Raw genomic sequence first — 18,022 nt, 5'->3', positions numbered from 1 at the left:
AAGGCTGACGCTTTCAGAACAGTTCACAATTACTTAATGCCACTCATTTATGCCAAGTGATGAATTGTCTTCATCTTGATAAATTGTTACAATGTTTACTTCATAATGTTTATATTATAATATATTGTAGATGGTTGAAAGAGCGCATATTTTATTTCCCTCATCTTTTTAAATGAGCAGCTAGTAAACAGTAATAAGTAGTAAATAGACATTCCAAAATAAGAGTCCCATTGCATTTTGGGCTTGTTTATAATTCAAAGCTTCAAATCTTTTGTCAGGATATTATTGGCATTTTGGTTACACAGTAAACTCAATCTGGCATCTGGGTCGCACCATCACAGGAAGGAAAGACTACAAATATTATTTAACACATTCACTAGTTTACTAGATACGGTTACTAGTTTTTATTGCCTTTTTATACTTTAAACACATTATCAGCAAAATTCAATATTGATCAACCTCTAATGTATATTGAGATATTAGTGCAAACCGATTTTTACAAACCAATTTGTGATTGTATCGGTTTGTTCTATATAGACATACAGTATTTATTTTATTTGTGCAGGACTTGGACTTAAAAAAGGAACTGATTTTTAAAATCAAAATTTATATTTTTCAAGACCTTTTTTAAGTATTGATTCCTTAGAAGTACTGAAAGACTCATTAATGGAGTCATTCAGGAACCAGAAGTGTTAAGAGGAACTGGAACTGGAATCGTCAAGTTCTCTTCTCAAGCTGTGGCCTGCACTTCCTTAGTTATCTCACTGTCGCTTAACACATTTTCTTCTTTTCCAACAGCGTGGATGGAGAGATCAAACATTGTGTGGTTTACAAGACGGCCACCGGTTTTGGATTTGCTGAGCCCTACAACCTTTACGGTTCCTTGAAAGACTTGGTCCTGCACTACAAACACACCTCTCTGGTCCAGCACAACGACTCACTGAATGTAACCCTGGCCTATCCGGTCCTCGCACAGCAGCCTAGATGAGCACCGCCACACGAGATGGCCCAGGACACACATATAAAGCATGATTAAGCACATTATACGGAGCAAACTATACTAACACCGAACTTTTAAGTTTATCGTAGAAAACAGATAAGCACAGTATATTATCGTAAGTAAACATACGGCTTTTTTTGTAAGCCCATAGTTTTCCGTATCAATCAAAGTAAGCTGCAGTAATTACAGTGAGATCACAGCTACTCTGTATTTGTTGTCCCAACACGAGAGAGGAAAGCGTCTTGTGATTGGTGTTGTAGTCCTGGATATTTTCATTGAGGACACGAGATGAGGAATTAACCGAAAGATGCAGCTGTTGATAATCAATCTTTTAGCTGTTATGTCACTGTGTATTTGTTTGGTAGCTCGCTTCTGCCATATAGATTCCTCTTTATGTGAGTTGTACTATAGTAGATGTGATGGTCGAGGGACACTGAAGTCCTTTTAGTCCTCTTTAAAGCTAGTCGTCATGGTCAGAATAAATAGCCATCAACAATTGTGTGCTTTTCTTTGAGATGGTACACCACAGATTTGGAAGTCTGGCATTTTAATGGTTTCTGGGGGCTGGTATTGGTGCTTCCTGGTGCTTTATTTTTGACTCTTGTAAAGTGAGAATGATGCATAGCTATAGTGAACTGTTAAGATCCAGAGCAGAACAAAGGTGATCCCAAAGCAACAATGTGCACAGGAGCTTCCACTCACTTAGAAAGGTTTAAAGAGGCAAAGCAGGTTATTCGACAGGCACAAGCAAAAATGAAACGGAAAACCCTTTTGTGATATAAACCAGGACATGATTATAGATTTTCGAGGAGATTATCAGATGGAATGTGTTATGTTTGTAATAGGAAATGAGTCCTAATGTTTGTTGGGCGTTTTGTAACTGTACACCCCTTAGTGTTTCATCCTGTGACCTCAGCTTTTCTGTGACTCATAAAGTCAGATGATACATATGTTATGGACATCATACAGTCAGCTGGATGAAAAACATATTTTTAGTGAGTGATCAAATGCTTTTTATCAAGTAAGAACCAGATAGCAATGTTATGTTTGCTGACTAAGAAACTGTACTTAAATGAGACATACTTGGAGAGGAAGTGGTTTAAAAGTGCCTTCTGTCCATGTGTGCTGGAGGAGCTTTTCTGTGATTGGGGCAGTGCAGAATGCTTCACTTCCATAGAGAGAGAGAGAGATATATATATATATATATATATATAAAGCAAGTGCTAAATTATATCAAACGCTTACAAAGCACAACGCAATTTTTTTAAATTGAAAAAAAGGAGGATCATCTCATTAAACGCATTCTGTTACATACATTCAAATAAAACACTTTCTAATTACAGGTCTATTGTGAGTATCAAGATAAAGAAGACTGTATGATAAATGAAAGGACCTCTTATTTGTAGTGTTTAACATTAGCTTTTAAGCTTTTAATTAGGTTTGGTCTTAACCAGTATGCACTTTCATGGATGTCATTTCATTTGAGGTTCATTTTACAAGGTTGTGAGATAAACATTTGACTTTGATTAAACGGCTGACACAAACATTTGCATGCTGTCTATATGACATTTTTTTTTTTTACAGATAGGTGTTCTTAAGGGATAGAAAAATGTCATTATTTACTCACTCTCATGTTGTTTCCAAGCATGTAGGAATTTCTTTCTTTTTTTGAACACAAAAGAATGTTTTGAAAAATGTTTGTAACTTCCATGATATTTTTATTCATACTATGGAAGTCAATGACTATCGTTAGCTGTTTTAGTTACTAACACTTTTTGAAATATCATGTTTTGTGTTCAACAGAAGAAAGAAACTCATACAGGTTTGGAAATTGAGGGTGAGTAAATTATGACAGAATTGTGCTTTTTGGGTAAACTATCCTTTATCTCTTATCTATCGCACTGTGAATAAAGCTGGCCAACCATAAGAATTAGGCTTTTTATTCACATGCCCAGAGCCACTGCTGTTACACAAAACTGATTTGGTGGCACTTACAGACAATAAAGCATCTGTAGCACAGCAGGGGTTTTTCTTGCTTTTTCATAAACGCCACCTACTGTCATGGAGAGAAATTGCATTTTCATTCAGCACTCTGCCGTTTTTTTACGCATTGGTTTAAATAGACAAATTGAATGCAAAAATGTAACTCTATTTTTGTTCCAGTCATGGAATTCATCTGGGTATAAACCATAGACTGTAAAAAAAAAAAAAAAGATGGACGACGCGTCTCCTCTTCCTTCCACTATAGAAAAGTGAAGCCAAAGCATCTCCGTATGGCCGCTGCCATCTTGAGTAAATTACGTCATTTGGAGCCAGAGTCTGCGCAGTAGAGATTTGTTTGGAGCCAGAGTCTGCGCAGTAGAGATTTGTTTGGAGCCAGAGTCTGCGCAGTAGAGATTTGTTTGGAGCCAGAGTCTGCGCAGTAGAGATTTGTTTGGAGCCAGAGTCTGCGCAGTAGAGATTTGTTTGGAGCCACTGTACTGCAGCCAGCCACCAGGGGGTGATCAAAGAGCTACATTTAAACTTTTTATTAAAGCTACATTTAAATAAAAAAAAAACTGAAATACACTGCATCAGTTTTTCTAGAAAGCTAGTTTTTCTTAAAAGGCAAGTTGGAATTAAAACTCAATCAGAACTAGAAATTTTAAACTAGCCTGAATCCTTTGCTTTTGACATCCTCCTTTTAGATCGATTCATTTTCATTTATAAATCTGCCACAGACATTAAAATGAGGCAGGCTTTTGGTTTCGTAAGCTTGTTTGTCGGTGTACTCCGGTTTGTTTTGTCATGTCGATAGGATGAAGTTTTGCTATGATGGTGTGGAGTGGAGCGAGAACAGAGACACTGGTTATGATTCCTTGAATGTTCTGACTGACCGGCCTTTGTTTCATTGAGAGCACAGAGAATGAGCCAGATGTGACGAGTTTGTGTGAGATAAAGCAATGGAGTAAAAGCCTCTAAATGCACTATACAAGCACATCTTGAGGTGATTATGAGTGACAATTAATAAAGCTTGACAGCCTTTATGAGCAACCGAAATAGGTTTAGGTACACATTTTAGTTACAGGCCTGTAGTGTCAGTGTGATATGATTCTGCCGAAGTGGGTCTGTTCTTTGTCGTTTTTTTCTTTAACTCCTTTTTAAAGAGAGACTAATTGTATGTCAATGTTTTTTTGTTGTTTTCTCATTGTAAGTAATGACCTTACAGATTCAAAGATAAGCTAGCTTGAATATCTCTCTTCCATTCAGTACAGTTACAAATGTTTACAGTATCTAATTAACCAAATAGAAGATGTATTTTCAGACATGCTCTGTCTGGTCCTGAAAGGTTTCTTGTCTTTTTTTTTTGTGCCTGGTGTTTTAAACTTGAAGATTTTGTTTTCATTCTTTGTTCACTTTAAACAGTGCTCCCTCACTATTATCAAGCACCTGTATATAATCTCTTAACTAAAGATTGAGGTCACATTAATTTAAAAAAAAATGTGCACAGATAAACCATTTAAAATAAACACTGCAATGTTTCATAAAAACAAATTATAATGGTCATTCTGATTTAGTAATGACTTTAAATCTTTTATAATGTGGACCAATCAGGTTCTGTGTGTCTTGTGACTGCTATTTTACATGTATTGTAAAATGCATATATAATACATTGTTTCCTTTTATGGAGCTTTTTGACACAGACATCATTTTTTCAGAGCAGCAAACTGGCCTTAAACGGCTCTGTTCATGTTTACATGTATAAAGTTCACAGAAACATTATGGGTGACAACTATGTAAAATGCAACTCGTTTGAAAACCTTCAAAACTCAAAAAGTAATTTGTCACAAATGTTGCCAGCTGGGATTAACTCTTGCCATTCTAGTAGTTCATTTGGTAAATGTACTGTGTCATTTAATTTAAAAAAAAAGTATATATATATATATATAAATAATCAGCGAAAATGTCCAATATGCGACTTTTAACTTTTGAAGGACAGCGGATAGTCAGTTTATGTTTTCAGCGCGGTCTTCCTCGTGATAGGGCAATATTATAATAATGCCGTAATAAAAGCAAAGTTTTGCCGGATTTTAATGACGTCACGTAAATCCACCAATCAAAATGCAGCACCGGTGTATAAAGGAAGAAAGTTTAAAATGTCACTCATTTTCATTCGGAGCTCAAGGCCAGCTGTTGGACAGTAATCATGTTCGGCTTTAAGCTCTCTGTGCTGCTCTTCGCTGTATGTTCGCTGAGTAAATGCAGCGGTAGGTTTGTTAACTCCTGCAAATATCCACCTTCACAATGGTGCGACTCTCGAGACATTGCAGCCGAATGTGGGGTAAGTGGCTCGTGCATCAAAACACAACGTACACCTTCGTCCTTAAATTTCATGGCATGAAACGATTAGATGTGTTTTATTAGCATTCTTTTTAATCAATTTTACTAGCAAGAAAAAGTAAAAGTGAATTTAAAGTTGCATTAGCTAGGCTACACTGGATATGCAAATCGTCCTGACGTAATATATTTACACTTCTCGTTTTTTGCTTTGCACTGTCTGGGAAATCCCTAAGGGGTAAAAGTGAATTTAAAGTTGCATTAGCTAGGCTACACTGGATATGCAAATCGTAATATATTTACACTTCTCGTTTTTTGCTTTGCACTGTCTGGGAAATCCCTAAGGGTTTTTTTTTAGTATTCTTGGTCCATGAAGAAGGCAGACGCCCAATTAGCGTAAAGGAAACTGAGCGCTTCCCTTTATTCTCTTCTTTCTCAGGTGCTGGAACAGTGCGTGAAGTTTAACGCTGTCCCGGTCAATGTGAGCCTGTACTATGAGTCTCTGTGTCCCGGATGCAGACAGTTTCTTGTAACGCAGCTCTTGCCAACCTTCATTATGTTAACTGACATTATGAATATTGAGCTGGTTCCATATGGAAATGCACAGGTATATTTACACTCTCAGCTGTTGCTCAGACAATTTACCTCTGTACAGATATCATAGTACTTCTATACACATTATATGACTAGCATCTATCGCTATTTGCACTTGAGATGTAATCGAGATGATATTTACTTTTGTTCACACCTTGGGAACAGTTTTACCACAATTTGCACAGTGTAAATAGCAACCCATTTCTTTTACACATAATAAAAGTAAAAATAATAATGAATGTTAAAATGTTCATAATAGGAGAAAGAAGATCAAGGGAAGTATACCTTCATTTGTCAGCACGGAGAGGATGAATGTCTAGGTAACATGATTGAGGTGAGGTTTTGCCTTTTTTTTTTCACCCTTAAAGCATTTTAAAGAGGATTGAATGCATCTTGTTTAGAGCTGAAATAGAGGTATTATAATTGTAATCTTTTCTATCAGACCTGCCTGTTGAATACATTAGGACTGAAGGCTATTCCAGTCATTTTCTGCATGGAGTCAGGAGCAGATGTGCTGAAAGCTGCCCAGCCTGTAAGTGGTCGTCTATTATTTATTGTAAACCCTGGTGCAACGCTATGCTAATCTGTACCTCTTATCTCAGTGTCTTGGAGTCTATTTTCCTGATACAACATGGGATTCAGTCATGAAGTGTGTGAAGGGAGATGAGGGCAACAAATTAATGCATCAAAATGCACAGAAAACAAATGCTCTGAAACCCCCTCATCAATATGTGCCTTGGATAACTATTAATGGAGTAAGGACAAGTATTTGTTTATTTACAAGGAAAATGTTTTTTGATCAGTGTTTCCTGGTAATTAAATGGCACAATGTTGTTCCTGCAGGAACACACCGAAGATCTCCAGGATAAAGCTATGAGTTCTCTCTTCAATCTTGTGTGCAGCTTGTACAAGGTTTGTTTGTAAACCTACTTGTGTTTATGATCATTTCCATTAATCAAGAGTCCATCACATGACGTCTTCATTCTTTGTGTTCATACAGGGTGACAAACCACCTGCTTGTGGTCAAGGGTTGAAGAAGAAAACCAACAGTTACTGCATGAACTAATCAATCACTGTTGATAACAGCACTACTCGTGTCAGGAATGGAGACAATGTATGAAACACAAGTGCCTACATGTTTTTCTAATTTTAATCATTTTTTGTTGTTGTTTTTATGTTCGTATGTATGTGAAAGCCCAATTTTGAACATGGGTTTCTGCTGCAAACTACAACTGCTGACAACCATATTGTTATAGTCACATTTTAAACCGTTTTGTATGCATAAACCAAATTAAAAAGCAAGTTTCCATTACCTTTTTAATTGCTTGTTGTGTTAATGATTTTACGAAAGCAGTCATTGCTAAAGTGGACTTTACTCGAGAGGAATGCTTCCTCAGTGGTTTCACATTTTTGCTTATTAACCTGAGTCCTACATTATTTTGACCTACAAAGTGAAAATACTTCGGGTTTTAAATGTAACCGCTAAATTAATAATAAACGGTAAGATCTCGAAAATCAAGAAATGATGAGCAGTAGTCTGTTTTCAAACGGGACAAAATCATTGATGGTTCAAACCATAGATTATAAAAACTGATGCGTCGGCGTTCTGCGCACGTTGACGCAATCTTGACGTTCGTGAGCGCAACGCCATTACGCATGTGACGCGTCGCCGGCTCCTGCGGGCTGTTTTGGGCTCCGTTGGTTATATGAATGAAATCTAAAGATGAAAATGTGTTGGAGAAATAATTGCAGCTGAAGTTAGGCAAAAGGACAACTTGGGGATATCGGAAGTTTAGATATCTGAGAGTATTAAGGAACATGCTTTCCTTTCCATTTTAAGTTAGCAACACTTTTCAGCATTTACAATATCTTTTGCGTATCTTGTGCCATTTATCCTGGAGTAAACGGACAGAGGTTGCGAATGAAGTCGTCAAGCGCTGATCGATCGGACTCTTGAGAGGAGTTTAAGTGAAATCGGCCTAAACATGATATCTCGTCAGAGTAAGGATTTTCTCATACGGATCGCCGGTTACTGGAAGCCGCTTTTCAGAGGCAGATTTCTGATCGTGACAAACACGGTGAGCTGTGGAGGGATGTTGGCAGCGGGAGATTTCCTCCAGCAGACGCGCGAGACGCGGAGGACTCCCGGCCGAACACGTGACTGGACGCGTACAGGTGACAACTGAACAAACGAGCAAATCATTTTACCAAATAAAGTTTGGCTTGCTAAAATGAGCTAATCTTTGTAATATATGTGCTATTGGGTGATTACGTATAACTTTTATTTTTAAATGGTATCGTGTGAATATCCTGTCATAAGAAGTAACGCGAGATTTATTAACTCTCGCGGTGTTGCGCTCCCTATAGGTTGTATGTTTGCGGTCGGATGCTCCATGGGTCCTTTCCTGCATTATTGGTACCTGTGGCTCGACAAATACTTTGTAGGCAATGGCATTAATAATGTCTGCAAGAAAGTGCTTACTGATCAGCTGGTCGCATCGCCAGCACTGGGGGCCTGGTACTTTCTAGGTGAGATCTTGCTGCTGATTTCCATTCAGAAGTTCATAGTCTCCGCTTTTATTACAACTACACTACCTGTCAAAGTTTGCAATAATTAAGATTTTAGTTTTTAATATTTTTGAAAACCCATGCAGAAAATGGCTACACTTATTTGATTAAAAATGCAGTTAAAACGGTCAAATGTTATTGTGTGAATATTACAATTTAAAAACAAATTTCTCTTTGAATATATTTTAAAATGTTAGAATGATTTTTTTTTTAAGGATCAGTGTGACACTGAAAACTAGAGTAATGGCTGCTGAAAATTCAGCTTTGCCATCACAGGAATAAATGGCATTTTAAAATATCTTAAAATTGAAAACAGTTGTTTTAAATTTCAACAATATAATGTTTTTACTGTATTTTTAATTAAATAAATACAGATTTGGTGAACAGAATTGGGTGAGATTTTCTTGAAAACATCAAAATCTTAATTATCTCTTTAGTGGTAATGCATAATTATATTTAAGAATGAAATGAAGCCTGGATATTACACCTAAGCTTGCTTTATTTATTTGATTGATTTATTTATGAAGGTATGGGTATGATGGAGGGTCACACTTTGTCTGAGGCACAAGCAGAATTCAGAGACAAATTCTGGGAGTTTTACAAGGTATGTTGCAATGATAAGCATCTGTCATTAGTTCAACCTTGGTTAACCAAAAGTTCACTGCTGACAACGTTTCATAACATACTTCTTTTTAGGCAGATTGGTGTGTTTGGCCAGCAGCTCAAATGATAAACTTCTACTTCCTGCCACCCAAGTTTCGTGTCCTTTATGTGAATATAATCACCTTGGGATGGGACACTTATCTCTCCTACCTCAAACACAGTAAGAAAGTTTGCACATGGCATAATAATACATTTGTGAGAATTACTTAAGAAAGATTATATAATTAATAATATAGTCTTGGTGGTAAAGGTTTATTTAACTCCTGGCAAGATAAAAAATAATGTGACAATCTCTTCGCCGGGGTGTAAGTTTCCTTGTAACAGGTGATGAATGACGTTTGTGTTTTTCCAGGAGACCAAGTAGAGGCCACAACAGAAGCTGAGTGAGCTGCCTGAAGATGTCTGAGGAAAAGGGAATATTTAAAACCACAGCTCCAACCATGAAGAAATAATTAAATCTTATTTTCCAAGACTGTTAATGGACATCTTTCTGTTTTTAAATATCATATAATAGAATTGCGTCCAGTAATGCCAGGTACATTGCACATTTTGCCACTGGAATTGAGTTTTTATTGTTTTTGGATCATTTAAATAGTATTGAAAAATTAAGTAATTGTAAACAAATGTATTTGTCCAAAATCTGTGTATTTTTGACATGTGAAGAGCAGTTTATAAAATCACACCGTTTACATTCTATTGTTATAATGGTATAGAATACAGTTTTTATAGTTGCTTTAGTGTAAGAAGTAATATTTTCAGTTTGGTCAAACATGTTTATAATAACAATAGTGTGCCAATATTACAATTATATACATTAGAGAAATGCTGTAACAGATGCTGCATAGGCAGTAACATTGATTAATTGATTACTATTATGTTCGTAAATGGCCTATACATGTAAATTTTTGCCTAATTAAATTTTTGTGATTATACATTTTATGCATTGGATAAAACTTTTGATCTCTGCTTTGTCATTATGTGAAACTGCTTGAATTTATGATTATTTAATGTAAGAAAATAAAATAATTTTTGTGTGTGGTGAATAGTACCATAAATTAGTCTGAGAGATAACTCTATTTTTATACATTAGAACTTGAACTTTGAGGTTGAATCCAAATATAAAAGAGCACTTTTGTTCATCTATCAAGGCACCCATCTTTCAGTGGTGTATGACAGTTGTTGACAGCACATGAGCTGCTCTGCAGTCAGCAGCACAGACAAACCTGCTGAGTGAGAGTGACGGGACACTGCTCGCCTTCATAGGGGCTTCCAAACAGTGATAAAAACAGGTGTTCTGCCAGGATGTTCTCACGAACCATTTGCTTTTGAGCTATAAAGGTTACTTGCCACAAGCTAGGAATGCAATCTTTTTTTTTTTTTTTTTTTTTTTTGGAAGAGACCAAAATGTGCAGCTCTCATGGATTGAAGATGTGCTTAAAAATTATATTTGTGAAATGACTTTTTTTTTTGTTGAAGAAAAACAATACATCTTACCAGATCTCAGTTTTAGTGGTAAGTGTTATTATCTGAGCATTTTAACTGTTCATTAAACTAGTTGTTTTGAGTATTATTCATTGGCCTACTTATTGACTGGAGCTTAGTGTTTCTTATTGTCTTTGTCATTTAACTGTATAGTCCTGTAGAAAGTATTTTTCTAGGCACCTGAAAAATGGAGTTTCTGAATAGATTTATTGTTTATCATGAACTGTGTATTTTCAGAGTTGCCTCCCATTTCAACAATATGAAGAGAAGCTCTTCTTTGAAGTCTTTCTGGACATCAGAGGTGGGTTATATCAGTTAATCAGTGCTCGCAGTCATCCTGTGTGACTATGCAAATCACCAATTTTTCATTGAAGTGCACCTTATTAGGTATTATATGATATTATTAAAATAAAAAACAAACTAAAAGGAAATACCTCTCTGGCTATTTAACATTATATATTATTATTAATTTATGTTACTTTAATAATATTGAAGTGCACCTTATTAGGTATTATATGATATTATTAAAATAAAAAACAAACTAAAAGGAAATACCTCTCTTTGGCTATTTAACATTATATATTATTATTAATTTATGTTACTTTAATAACATGACAATATTAGCCTTCACATGTCTTCTGTGCTGTTCTAGACAGAGATTATGTTTTGGTGCCGATTATTTACCTTCTCTTGTTAATTCAGAGGGAATGGGACACAGTGAACCAGCAGGGCCTGCCCGGATCCAAGTCCATGCCCATGCCCAGTCACCGCACAGTCAAGAGGACATTTTCAGGGGTCCTCCAGCTTCCCCGTCTGTCCCGCCGGCTCTCGGCTCAGGGAGATTCAGAGAACACCCCCCGCAAGGCCACCTTCTGCCTCGGCGTCGCCAATGGCCTGGAGTCCGACACTTTTCAAAGTTCATGGTAAACTGCTCTTTTGTCTTCTAACGGCACTTCGTATGACTTTTTAATGTTAACCACTGATTTAAAAAAAATTAATTTTGGGTAGTGACAACGTGCTTTGCACAGTTTGCGATGAATGAGGAAAATTGTGTTGTTATCGTCTGTTGTGAACAGGTAGGCCTACTTGTCAAGGGTTAAACGAACTTTTTACTAAACCAGATTTTAGTTGATAACCTAATACCACATGACCGGTCGTCATGTAACTTAACTGTTTTCAAAATAGTGGCTTCACGTCAGCAACTTTAGACGCAGCGGGAACACTTACTGTTGCTTATGTTGTTTCTAATATAAGATATAACATTTCTATTTTCACTAAATGTGCAGTGAGCTACATCATCACTGTAATAATAGTTCTTACATGCCTATTTATATACTTCAATTTTTCAATAATGGATGTAGTGTCCACACTCCAGAGACAGAAATGGTTTTGCATGGAGACAGAAGAGGGAGCCATTGTTCTCTAAAGACCAGGAAAATGCTAAAATTCATAAACAAGAGTTAGTAAATGTGCAGTTACACCTTATGAACTTTTTTTTTTTTTTACCAAACTATAGCCTAACCTTTCAGGTAACTTATATCGTTAAGATATAAAAGTAAGTCATGAGAAGGACAGCTGGCGCATTCTTTATTCACCAGATTCATTTCTGTTCATGATTTGTTATTTAATAATAATAATAATAATAATAAAAACATGAAGTTACAAACTATAAGTTTTGTTTCAACTGCCATAAAACGTTAAAAAATACTAAGGATTAAAACTTGCATTTGCATTTGCATTGCATTTTCCCTACAGTGACTCTCAAAAGTATTTTAAATCGCACTTAAAATGTCTGAATGTCATTGCACAGTTAACACAGTGGTTGTTACGTTTTTTTTCTCTAATGCTCACCAAGGTTAGAAAACAGTAATATTGTGAAATATTACAATTTAAAATATAAAAAAAAAATGTAGGCTAATTTATTCCTGTAAAATTCAGCAATTTATTTGGTTTCACAATGTTTTTACTTTTTTTTTCTGGATTCTTTGATGAATAGTGAAACTTTTGTAACATTATAAATGTCTTTACAGACACTTTTGATCAATTTATTCCATCCTCACTAGAAGTATTAATTTATTTTTTAGAAATGTATTGACAACAAATATAGTGTAGGCTATATTGTTTTAAAAAATGGAAACCTGAACAAAATTAAAATTAAGAGTTTTAATTTTTATTGTAAAGTTTTAATAAAGGGTTTAATGTTTTGTTTTGTAATGCAACAGACATAATTAAGTAAGTGTCTCTAAAGTATACAAAACCTTTTTTGGGGCCACTGCATGCGTATTGTTTTTGCATACACAACTCATCCGGCAGACAAAGGGTCACAGGGAGCCTTTTCCCCTCTGATAATCAAAGCCCATGGGGCCCGTGATAGAGGGCCATCGTGACATGAGCCATGCTCTCTGTCTGACTTTATCTGACTTTGCTTTTTATAGTCAGAGCTTTCATGTGACTTCTCCTGGTAAATCTAGAGCATGTGAAAGGCATACGCATTTCTCAGAGGAAATCTGAACGCCGTGATCGGCTCTCCGTTGCGCCACTAGTGCGTTGGCTTTTCTGTGCGCTAGGGGACTGGAACAGGAAGTCATTACAGACCAGTAAACACTGGACCTTGCTCAGTAATAGTCTTAATGTGGAGGTGGGGCCACTTAGTGAGCTCTATCATGGAGTCCACTCATTGTAAATCACACTGCCATATTTAGTCAGTTGGAGGGAAGTCTTCCAAGTTATGTAAACAAAGCAAGTTCACCAGAGGAGATATTCCATCGCTATGATGGCTGGCTCCATTATTGCGCCTGTGATCTCTGAAGCAAGGCTGGATTTCTCAGCTCTAGTGAAGGGTGAGAGATGTAGACTGTGGTTTTTGTGTTGAGAAACCAGTGTGAGCGAGCGACCCATGCCACGACTAGACAGTTGTTTTGCCAGTTGTGAAGACACAGGAACTCTGCTGTCATGAGCGACGTGCTGTCAGAGAGTTCAGAAGAGGAGAGACCTCAGAGGCCCTCGCATTTTAAGCTGAAGGGGAACTCTCCCACCGGCTCCCCAAAAATGTCTCCGCGGGACTCTCCTCGGAGTTCGCCCCGCAACTCGCCTCTGCTCTTCCGCAGGCTGATGATGAACCGCAGCATTGCTTTGCAGAGACGCTTCACTTTGGCTCACACTCCCAGGTAGGATCCGAATCGCTCTGAATCGTTCATTTAGCCTCTTACCGGGAGGCTTGGCTTCAAAAACACACACGGGAGTCTTGTGGCACAGGCATCTACGTAACAACACATCACAAGGCGATTTTTGTGGCTGCTTGAGACATTCGCCCCCCTCGTCCAGATTCAGAATTTGTATTGATTCTAACACTTCTAGCTACAATAATAATCACTATAATCAAGGAGGTGGTTTGTCTGCTGTGTGGAAGCATAAAAAGATGTCTTTGTTTGGGAGGATGTCTTGACCTGAGGTAGTTATTGTCAGCCTATCTCAACAGTGATCAAATGAACTACTTTTTTTTGCATGTAGTTATACTGGTTCTTTCTGTTAAGCCCGGTAAAGTCCAACCTTGTAGTTAAATTAACTCAGGATAAATGAGCTCTTAACTTCCTGAGAGAACAGGCTTTGTTTTGCATTATGTGTTTGTTTGTTTGTTTTTTTTAGATATAAGTGCATGTATACATTCACACATACTGCACTGCTGGAGGCAAAAATAGTGATCATCATTTTATTGTGAAATAATTTTATTAATGATATGCTATTTTGTTGAATTATATATTTTCAGTTATCTGCCAAAACATTTTTTACAGTGTAGTTTTTGGACATTGATGGACCTAAGTCAGCATTTCAAACAACACTTGTTAGGTTGTCAATGTGGTTTGCAAGTTCTGTAATGTGTTGCCTTTCAGGTCTGACAGTTTCTGTTTTGTTTTTTTACTCTATCATTCAAAAGTTTAAGGTCAGTAAGATTTAAAATGTTTTTGAAAGAAGTTTCTTATGCTCACCAAAGATTTTATTTGCATTTATTTGGTCAAAAATACGATTTATGTATTTTTTTGTATTATTACAAATTAAAATAAGTGCTTTCTAATTTAATATATTAAAAATGTAATTTATTCCTGTGATGCAAAGCTGAATTTTCAGCATCATTACTCCAGTCTTCAGTGTCACATGATCCTTCAGAATTCATTCTAATATTCTGATTTGCTGTTCGAAAAACTTTTCTTATTATCAGTGTTGAAAACACTGCTGCTGCTTAATTGTTTTGTAGAAACTGTCATACTTTTTTTCTTCAGAAATCTTTTGTAATATTGTATATGTGTTTATTGGTCACATTTGATCAATGTGTCCTTGCTGAATAAAAGTATGAATTTCTTTTAAAAGATCTTGCCGATCCTAAATCTTTAAATGGTACTATGTGTTACCTCTAATGCTACGTAATAGATATTTCAGCAAAGATGATCTTTCTTTCTTTCTTTCTTTGACCTTCAAAACATCCTTTAATTGGAGAATCATGTGATTCAAACAATGTGAATATTATATAATTGCTGGGTTTTGAAGATTGCCATGAACAAGACCAGTTAAAAACCTTAAAACTGGCCCTTTGGAAGCCAGTGCTAAAACCCGTCTCTTAACGCCTGTGCTTTTGACATTTTACAGCCTCTGTTTTGAGCTGTTTCTGTGTCTGTTAAACTTCCAAGATTTGAGGAAGTCAGAGTCTGACAACACTGTAAACATCCCCAGCCATACACGCACATGCAGTAAATGTTGAGAAATCATAAGCAGAGCTCAGTGGAGGTGTTATACTTGAAAACTGTGAAATAGACATTACTTCAAATATTTATTAACGGGGTCATATGATGCTATTTAAATTTTTCCTTTCTCTTTGAAGTGTTACAAGCTCTTGGTGCATAAAGAAGATCTGTAAAGTTGCAAAGACTAAAGTCTCAAATCCAAAGAGATATTCTTTATAAAAGTTAAGAGTCAACCACGCCTACCTAAAACGGCTCGTTCTAACACGCCCCCACATGTCTACGTCACGATGTGGGAAGATTTGCATAACGCCGCCCAAATGTTCATGCAAAGAAAGAAGGCGTAACTTTTATTCTCGCTGTAGTATTGTTGCCGCCGCCGCTATGCCGAGCGCGTTTCAGAAAGGCGGGGCATAGAGGAGAAACAATAATGTACAGTATGTGGAAAATAATGTGTTTTTTTAACCTTAAACCGCATAAACACATTTCATTACACCAAATAATGTTCTTTTTAGCAACATCATATGACCCCTTTAACTGATTACAGTTATCAAGTATTTTGCCAAAATGAACTCAGTGGTGACCAGTGAACTCAGAAGTTGTTTATCAGAGAATAAATCTACAAGAGAACCGTTTCAGCTGAAATGTTTAAACACAGGTCACCGTGTCCATGTCAGCTGGTTTGTGTGATGTAAGTGGAAAGAGTCAATCTGTCATCTGTCTAATGGACGCTCTTGGCTCGGTGAACAGTGGAAGTCCACACAGGTCAAATGTGACTTTTAAAGCTGAAAAGATCTTTTTTGTGTATGTCAAGGTTTTGGGGGAAAGAAAGAAAGAAACAGGCTGTTGGAGAATTATGGCAGGATGGTGAAGGAACAGGAATGATTAAACAAGCCATATCTCTGTCAGAATACTGTCCGCAAGAGATGAAGCTAATTGACTTTATTTAACATTAGTGTCAGGAACTTTAAAGTGTTTTTAACAGAATGTTACAGGGTTACAATAACAGGAGATCTGTTTGCTCCAAGAAGCCCTTCCACTGAATGGTAATGTGTCTTCAGAAGCTTTTCTGGTTCTTATTTCAAGAAGTCTGCTATAGAGATTAACGCATCTCACCGTGGCAAATATTTTGACCCATGAATATTTAGTAAGCTGATTCTGTGCTACACTGCACTTAAAAAGCATGCGAGTTCAATAAAGTAACATAATCTGAACTGTGGGGTTTTTTTAGAGAAGAAATGTAACTTCCCCTGATTCTCTACCACCTTGTTTATTTAGTAAAGGTTTTTGACAACCAGAATTCAAAGGGTGTGTCTTTGCAAAAGCTTCCTCTGCTTTAACAGCTTTTCAGAGATGCTAGATGTGTTTTGCATTCAGAACTTGTTTGTAAGGCTCACGCTGCTCTTGACGTTCTTCTTAAGCGTTATGCTGTCATGTGCTGATCTGCCTCTCAAGACTGTTTGGCTAATATCAACAACCTGAGTTCAAGCTCCTGCAGCAGCCCTCACCTCCCTCATCCTCGCCTCACCCATAAACAGATCAACTAAAACTTTGTCTCTTCTCTCCTCTTGTCATTTACAGGCTGCCAAATCATCTGCACATATTTTTGCAAACATATAAAGGTTCTTTTGTAGGTTCTTTTGACAAATAACAACTTAGTTTTTTATGTTAAAATGTAATACTAAAAAAAATATAGCTGCAAGCAGCGATTATCGGGGTTCAAGTGCTTTAAAGGTGGGGTAAGCGATTTTTCAAAAACGCTTTAGAAAACTGATTCGGGCCGAATAGCAAAACAAACTTGTAGCCAATCAGCAGTAAGGGGCATGTCTACTCATGATGTGGAGGAGAGAGAGTTCAGTGCACAGGACGGACATTAGCCGAGCCGAGTGACAGAATGGCGGATAATAAAACAAAAGAGGAAACCGTCTGCGGAACAAAAGAAGGCTTAAAGGGGTCTTATGATGTTGCTAAAAAGAACATTATTTTGTGTATTTGGTGTAATGAAATGTGTTTTTGCAGTTTAAGGTTAAAAAAGCACATTATTTTCCACATACTGTACATTATTGTTTCTCCTCTTCCAGTGCATTGTGATTGGCCGAATACCTCAAGCGTGTGACGGAAATGTTATGCCCCTTGCCATATTGTATTGCCTTGTCCCGACCGGAGCGACGAGACAAAAACATTACAAATCCCATTATAAACGAGACATTTGTTGCATCCAGTGGGGACATAATTACGGATTATAATGACTTATACTGTCTTTTTACGCATTGCATTGCATCGTGCCACGTAAACATAAAACCATGTCTGCATTTGTGATTGGAGAAATGACAAACTACAAATGCTACTCTACACTGCTCAAAACTCACGTTTGAATCGTCAGTGGCAAATTCTTTAAATATTAAAAACGTACTTACAGTCTGAGAGTCAGAACAGCCGGCATTGTAGTCTACTCTACCAGGATCAGGAAACAGTCCTCCATAAAATGCGCTGCACACATCTGAATATTTGGGTTGAACTGTTCTGGAACAGTGTTGTAAATACAACTTAAAGTCCCCATGAAATCAAAATTAAAGTTTTGTGGGTGTTAGTATCAATATGTTAGTTTTAAGGTTATCTATAAGGCAGTGTGCTCCAAAACAGTGACAAAATTTGCATTTAGAAG

At 36.8% G+C, this 18,022-nt stretch overlaps 3 protein-coding genes across 4 annotated transcripts in view; all 3 read left to right on the top strand.

Moving 5' to 3' along the window:
• Positions 1-1,496, top strand: part of LOC107586063 (phosphatidylinositol 3-kinase regulatory subunit beta-like) — a 39,728-nt gene extending 38,232 nt beyond the window's left edge. The window contains exon 15 of the mRNA XM_016273283.1: positions 799-1,496. Coding sequence (XP_016128769.1) covers positions 799-988 — 190 coding nt within the window. The 3' untranslated portion in view covers positions 989-1,496. The remainder of the gene's footprint in view (positions 1-798) is intronic.
• Positions 1,497-5,126: 3,630 nt separating this feature from the next.
• ifi30a (IFI30 lysosomal thiol reductase a) lies at positions 5,127-7,223 on the top strand. The gene is made up of 7 exons (XM_016274015.1): positions 5,127-5,321; positions 5,757-5,924; positions 6,171-6,245; positions 6,354-6,443; positions 6,514-6,666; positions 6,755-6,823; positions 6,912-7,223. Exons 1-7 carry the CDS (start codon positions 5,187-5,189, stop codon positions 6,975-6,977), a joined length of 756 nt encoding a protein of 251 aa, XP_016129501.1. The 5' UTR covers positions 5,127-5,186; the 3' UTR covers positions 6,978-7,223.
• A 319-nt stretch (positions 7,224-7,542) lies between these two features.
• mpv17l2 (MPV17 mitochondrial inner membrane protein like 2) overlaps positions 7,543-18,022 on the top strand; it is an 18,087-nt gene continuing 7,607 nt past the window's right edge. The window contains exons 1-5 of one of the 2 annotated variants that reach the window (XR_001609211.1): positions 7,543-8,086; positions 8,279-8,440; positions 9,007-9,083; positions 9,176-9,302; positions 9,495-9,662. Coding sequence is in view for 1 of the 2 variants with exons in the window: in XM_016271924.1 (XP_016127410.1) it covers positions 7,897-8,086; positions 8,279-8,440; positions 9,007-9,083; positions 9,176-9,302; positions 9,495-9,529 (591 nt within the window). In the remaining variant the exon portion in view is untranslated. Of the gene's footprint in view, positions 8,087-8,278; positions 8,441-9,006; positions 9,084-9,175; positions 9,303-9,494; positions 9,730-18,022 lie in introns of those variants that run through there. The other variant, XM_016271924.1, reaches the window with a different exon arrangement.

The sequence above is a fragment of the Sinocyclocheilus grahami genome, unplaced genomic scaffold (genome assembly GCF_001515645.1).
Source record: "Sinocyclocheilus grahami isolate Dianchi unplaced genomic scaffold, SAMN03320097.WGS_v1.1 scaffold5.1, whole genome shotgun sequence".
Lineage (NCBI taxonomy): Eukaryota > Metazoa > Chordata > Actinopteri > Cypriniformes > Cyprinidae > Sinocyclocheilus > Sinocyclocheilus grahami.
The sequence above is the reverse complement of the archived record's forward strand: the minus strand, read 5'-3'. Positions and strand labels throughout refer to the sequence as shown.